The following is a 6,599-nucleotide window of genomic DNA, read 5'->3' as shown; positions in this document are numbered from 1 at the left end:
CCCCCCCCCCCGCTTGCTTTTTCGGAGTAGATGCACCTGTTGAAGATGTCTTCTTTCCCGTACTAGCTGTAGAGGGTTTACTCGCCGCACCTGCAGGTTTTGTCCCCCCCCCTCCTCCTCCTGCTCCTTTGGCGTCTGCTGTCGTCTTGGAAGCAGCGGTCTTCCCATCTGCTTTGGCTGTCGCTTTTTGAGAAGTTGACGTTCCACTCACAGCTTTCTTCTTTGTTGGAGCCTCTTCTTTTCCTTCGACTCCTTGCTTTGCTTTGCCTTCGGGTGTCGATGCTTTCTTATCACCTGCCTCTCCTGTTGTCTTCTTCGCAGGGGGAGGCGAGCCTCCTGCCTTCCCTTGCTTCTCAGGTGGGGGACCACCCGCTTTCTTTGTAGTACTCGCACTAGCTGCCTTTTTTCCATCTTTAGCTGGGGCTGTAGCCGCCGCCCCTCCTTGCTTCTTTTGTGGAGGAGGTGCGGCTTCACTACCTGCTGCTTTCTTTGCAGAGGTGGGGGTGCCACCCCCTGAGGGTGACTTCTTGCCAGTTGTTGCGGGTTCTTTCTTTCCTCCTGAGGGAGAAGAAGCTTTCGTATTCTCCTTCCCCACAGCTTTAGATGTCCCTACACCACTACGACTTTTCGTGAGATCTCCTGCAGCTCCCCCCTTTGCTTTCGCAGTCTCTTTCCCACTTCCAGGAGGCATCTTTGAACTAGGTGTCGCTGGAGCCGCGAGAGGGCCTCGAGCGGCCTTGGCATCTTGAGGAGACGTCTGATCATCTGCTTTCTTCGCCTTATCACCATCCGGAAGCTTCCCACTCTTCGATACAACGGTCGAACTCTTCACGCCCACCGTTGATGCTGTCGCGGAGGCCTTAGAGCTCTGTTGTCTCTTAGGAGGGGCACGAGGAGGAACCTTAAGACCCCCTGCGACTTTCGGCAGCTCCATACTACTGGAGATTGAAGATGATGAAAGCCCTCTCTCAAGACCTTTCTTTCCTCCCCCTGTACTATCTTTCGGTTGAAGAGCCACAATCTTCGGTGTCACTTGAACCTTTGCACGAACGAGCTTTAAGACATCCTTCTCATCCTTCGTTTTATCATCGGGGCGACTGGGATTCTCGAGAATATTCATGAACGACGGCTTATGTTCTTTCGGTAAAGGTACTTGAGCTAGAGAATCCTTGATCTTATACTCTTTTGTAGGAGTTGTCGACTTCTGCTTGGCGGGAGGTGCGAGTTCTTCAACTTTCTTCTTCTTGCCAAAAAGACGCTGAAAGAAACCTAACGGCTCCTCCTTCGCCGCGGCAACTTCCGCCTCTCTCTTAGCTGCTTCAAGCGCCGCTGCCTTCGCCGCGGCTTTCGCTTGAAGACGCTCTTTCGCACCAAAGTCAAAGCTAACTCTGAAGGAGACGGGAGAATGAAAAGAAAGAGAAGAGACAGATGTTGAGCAGGAGACAAGAGAAGGAGGAAGAAAAGAAAAAGCAAGAGTCATACAACACCCCAAGAGATAGTGGTGTAGATCAAAGGAACGAATACAATGAAGTAACGACACAGGGGCGGGCAGGATACTGAAGAATAGAGAGAGCATCCTTGAAGGAATACACTGCGGAATGTGAGACTAGATGAGAACAAGTAAAAAAGAAAGAAAAGACGAAAGATGATTGAGTCGACGAAAACAACCCGAAAGAGCGCCCAATTTCCATCGACAAGTGTGAACGGAAGGAGATGAGAATGTATCTATCTAGGTATCTATTATTTTGAGAGAATATAAATACAGATAGCTAAATGTATATATAGACACACATGTAAATGTATACCTGAATGCCTGTCTATCTTTGATCTATCAATCTATTTATCTTTGATCTATCTACCTATCTTTGAGCTATCAGTCTATCTTTAATCTATCTATCTACAGGGGCAGGCCATGGACAGTCAGCAGTGTGATGTGTGAGGCTGTGAGTGAAGGAGTTTGAGCAACCCGTGGTGGACGTCCTCCTCAGAAAGGAGAAACACCTTGTCCTAAGAGATACATTAGGAATCTCCCGCTAGCTACCTAACCGACTGAGATAACGTCGAGTGAAGCCTTTGTCTCTCTTACGACTTCTCTCATGACTGCTGTACAGCTTAGCCGTCTGACGTTGATTTACGAAGAGCTTTTAGACATGTAAATTTCATGACGTCTGCTAAAAGGTTGTACGAGAGAGAAAGAGAATCCAACAAAGAAGGAGAAGAAAAAGAGGGAGGTCGCTTCCTACCTTAGGACATTATCCTTAGGCATCTCTGGACCGTCATCCGCCTCGAATCCTTCAACACTGAAATAGAGCTCTCCTGAGAGGGGAAGAAAAGAAAGAAAGAAGGAAATAAGAAAGACATGTGTGAACAGAGACATGCAAAGAGAAAACATCTCAAATTTGTCTTGAAAGACAACTCCCTTCCACCCATACAAGGAACGACAAGGTCCAAATAACATACACCCTCTCTATCAACCTCTCTACCTCGCGTCAAGACATCTATCTATCTATCTATTGATCTTTCTTTAATCTGTCTATGTATCTATCTATCTTTGTTAGATCTATCCACCTCTCTCTACATCACGAGTGTTCCTTTGACTGGGCCGAGGAGCAAGACTTGCTCCAAGTCTACACCGATATATGTACACACGCCTGCTTGTCTACTTCATGATAAGTAACACACTGTCATCCTCTTTGCCCCGTATGAGAGAGCTATCTTTCTTCTCTTCATCTCAGTCTCATTCCTTTCTGAGCTTTGAGAAGCTAAGCAGTCTTCCTCCTCTTCTTCTTATCAACCTTACACACTCCCTCCTCGCCGGGCTCTTCGCTAGTACAGAAGCTACGAGTTGTATAGATGGAGATCTTCTCTCTCATGAAGAATGACCGAGAGAGAGATGTTGCAACATAGGAACCACGCCAAGGTCCGCTCCACCCAGTACCTGTCTTTGTCTGTCTATCCCCGTAGACATCTTTTCTTGTCAACGGCCTTTCTATCTGCTTTTCTTTCTTCGTCTTGTTCTTTCTCCTGTCTATCACTAAGGGCCAGTCAGTGAATGAATGAGAGGGAGATCTCTTGAGCCTAGCTTTTTCCCTTTACCTGAGATCTGAGGGTTGCTGACTTCAGGGTCTAGGAGATCGACAGGAACGAAGAGAGGCCACGGGGCTGTCCGACTTAGCTGGGCAGAGAGAACACAGCGACGAAACAAGCACATTCATACGGGTGCCCTTGAAAGGAAGAAGAAGTGGTAAGAAGAGAGAAACAACATGCACTTGGGCCTGCCAACTCATGTACAGATGAAGAAGACAAGGAAGAAAAGGAGGGACATGTGGGGGAGAAGATGGACTGCACGATGCTATAAGAAAACGAATGGGCTATGTGTATACTTATATACATGAAGATGTATGGACAGTATTTTCATGCGTATCGTCTTTTGCTTCTGGGCTACAACTAGATGTGTCTTTCTGTCATCATGAAGTCGACTGGATGTGAATGCCATGCGAGAAAAGACTTCTATGTATGTATCAAAAAGACTCAGTCAAGACACCTCCCTCTCTACCGGGGGGTCCTTTCCTTCTTACTCGAATTTTATTCTTTCTTGCGTCTATCGCTTCTGTTAAGCCGATAAGTTTCCGCATGAACTCTCCCTCTCCTGTCTTCTTCTTCTGCGCCATGACGGCCACCACTCCTACGTGAAAACCTTTAGATGAAGCATCGAAAGGAAGGACTATCTGCAGCCACACAGAATAAACATACAAATACATAGACACAGACAGATAGAATACAGATAGAGAAATAGAATAAAGACAGACAGGTAGATAGATAGATGAAGATAGATAGATAGATAGATGAAGATAGATTGATCGGTAGATTGGAGATACAGAGATAGATAAAGATAGATAAATAGATAGATAGACACATTGACAATACGACATAGATGATGGGTAGGTAAACATAGAGCAACTGACTGGAGATAGATAAAAGGACTGAGGGCAGATACAGAGGTAGAGTGGACAGAGTCGGCTAGCTCTATATTTGAAATGGATTCAGACACCTAAAAAGATAGTGAACTAAACACACTTGAACGCACACACCACCTGACCGATCAGGTATAGAGAAAGACATGTAGAGAAGTTATGTACCTTTTGTGCGGAATCCTCATACTGTGACATATATACAGATGAGTATCCGTACTGTGGAGGATACAGCACCAGGAAGCCTATACATACATGTAGCCACACATCACTACATATCGCACGTCTACCTCCGTCTCCATACATACAGATATGTCTATATACGGCTTCTTCCACCGTAGATGATCCACATTGTTTCTACCTTATCTCTACAGAGCTACCAGCGAATGTCTCGTGAGGAAAGAGAACAACGAGGAGGCATCCCTAAGAAGAGTCCACACCTCACACAAAGAAAGGACGAGGCTGAGATATCTAAAGGGAGAAAGCGTACATAAGCACTGCTGGGTTTTTCTTTAGTACACTCTTTCTTGAACCAGAAGTCTCTACGAGAAAGGAAAGAAAGCTAATGAAACACAGTTAGAGAGGGAAAGAACGAAAGGGGGCGAGAAAGTACCTCGTCGTCGAAGACACACTTCAGCCGACTCGCAGGGAATTCAGGATGGAGCTGCGGACGTGCGAGAGCCGTGCGATGTCCTGAGAGAAGAGAGATCTGCGACAGGTATAAAGAGAGAGAGAAGAAAAAGAACAGGAGAGAAGGAGGCGAGGAGAGAAAAGGAAGAGAGAATCTCAACAAAGAACGAGAAAATTTCCAAGACACGGCAGCGGTAGAGGCACAAAGCCCTCTTTCTGTGCATGCATATGTTGCGAATAGACGTGTTGAAAGAGAGAGAGAAATCCATGTCACGAAAGAGAGGTATCAGGTGTATATACAGGTATGTGTGCGTATGTGTATGTATGATCTATCAAACATTACATATGAAGGGAGGTAGAGAGGGAGCCACACATATGTCTATGGTCATATTGAAGTCGTATGGGAGAAGGAAAAGATTAGACATATATGTATAGAGATAGATGAAAAGATAGATGCATAGAGATAGATAGATAAATAGGAATATAGAGAGATAGTATATGCGAGGTCCCTGAGCAGAATCAGGAGGACTCTTTGGCTCTACAACAGATGGAGATCTAGTTCAGAAAGTCCTTCACACACGTGACACTTCTTAACCCCCTCTTCGCCCTTCTCCTTCTTCCTCTTCTCGTTCTTCTTCTCTTCTTAATCTCCCCCTGCTTCCTCATACGACCCACCGCCCTTACATGTATCCCGTTCACATGGTCGCCATATCTTTAGGTAGAAATGACATTAGAAGAAGAAGAAAAACCACGGATGGAGTGCAAGAAATCGTCATCCATTCAAAGACAGTTCACATACACTACGAAAAGACCAGTGGTCTCTGCACCTTGTCACCATGTTAGTTAGTCTATCCTCTCTCTCACTCTCGACTCCTGTTGCCTCTTTCTTCCTCTCGCTCTTCCTCTTATCCTCCTTCTCTCAAATAAAAACTCCTCTCCTCTATCTAACCTTTCTCGCCCTTTCTTCCTCCTCCTCCTTTTAGCACTACCTACGTTCTCGGAGTCACCTATCAGACTCTACGTATGTGTGGTTGAGAGCTACTGGAGAGATCCATTCGAAGCGAGATCATCGAGACGACTCATGTGGTGTGCGTATGACAAACTCTCCAGATAGGACATCTTGGAATGTCGCCTTCTTTCCTTCTTTCATTCCTATCGAATCTCCTCCCTCCCTCTCTATCTCGGACCTCTCTCTGCTCGCTGTCTCTCCTCAGCCCCCATCTTCGATCTCCTGCTACGACACCTTCGCTCTCTCTCTGTAGATAATTATGTATCCGGAGAAGGATACAGATACATAGATAGATGAAGACAGAGGATAGATAGATAGATAGAGAAACAGATAGAAAGATAGATAAAGATAGAGGACAGATACAGGATGGATAGATAGATGAGACTTACGTAGTTGGGATCCTCTCCATGGTAGAAAGCAATGCAGTATAGCCGGACTTTGAGAGTCCCTCGTTCGAAGTAGTTGGCGAACTTGAAGAAAATTCGATCTCCATAGGCTATATCGATAGCTAGCTTCGTCCACTTTTCGACCTGGGCGTCGAGTTTCTTTTGTTCCGATTCTGGAAGAAGAAGACTACTGACAATAATAGGGTTCGCTGGATCAAGTTGAGATTGACGTCTTTCTTCTTGTAGAAGCCGATCGGCTAGTTCTTGTTGTTCTTCTTTCTTTGTCAAATCAATATCCGTCACCACTCCTTCTGCTTTTGGAGCTGCTTCTTCTGGGGGGGATTCTGGCTTCTTCTCTTCTTCTTTCTTCTCTCCAGGAGGAGGAGAGGGTGGGGGTGGAGAAGGTTCTTTTTCTTTTTTCTCTTCTGGAGGAGGCTTCGGAGGTTCTTCAACCTTCTTCGGAGGAGGAGGCGAAGGTTTCGGCTCTTCAACTTTCTTTGGAGGTTCCTCTACTTTCTTCGGCATGGTTGGCTTTCTTTCTATGACAGGAGCAGGAGGCGGCGGAGACGGCTTGGGTGGTGGTGGCGGCTCTTCTATCTTTGG

The 6,599-nt window shown here is 46.0% G+C and overlaps 1 protein-coding gene across 1 annotated transcript; it reads right to left on the bottom strand.

The window, feature by feature from the left end:
• Positions 1-29: 29 nt before the first annotated feature.
• On the bottom strand, positions 30-6,599 carry CSUI_002679 (uncharacterized protein; the record flags this gene model as incomplete). The annotated part of the gene is made up of 6 exons (XM_068062878.1): positions 6,000-6,599; positions 4,585-4,680; positions 3,579-3,728; positions 3,097-3,175; positions 2,244-2,316; positions 30-1,388 (listed from the first exon to the last, which is right to left on the bottom strand). Coding segments are annotated over exons 1-6 (2,277 nt in total), but the record flags the coding sequence as incomplete, so codon positions are not given.

The sequence above is a fragment of the Cystoisospora suis genome (genome assembly GCF_002600585.1).
Source record: "Cystoisospora suis strain Wien I chromosome Unknown contig_1107, whole genome shotgun sequence".
Classification (NCBI taxonomy): Eukaryota; Apicomplexa; class Conoidasida; order Eucoccidiorida; family Sarcocystidae; genus Cystoisospora; species Cystoisospora suis.
The sequence above is the reverse complement of the archived record's forward strand: the minus strand, read 5'-3'. Positions and strand labels throughout refer to the sequence as shown.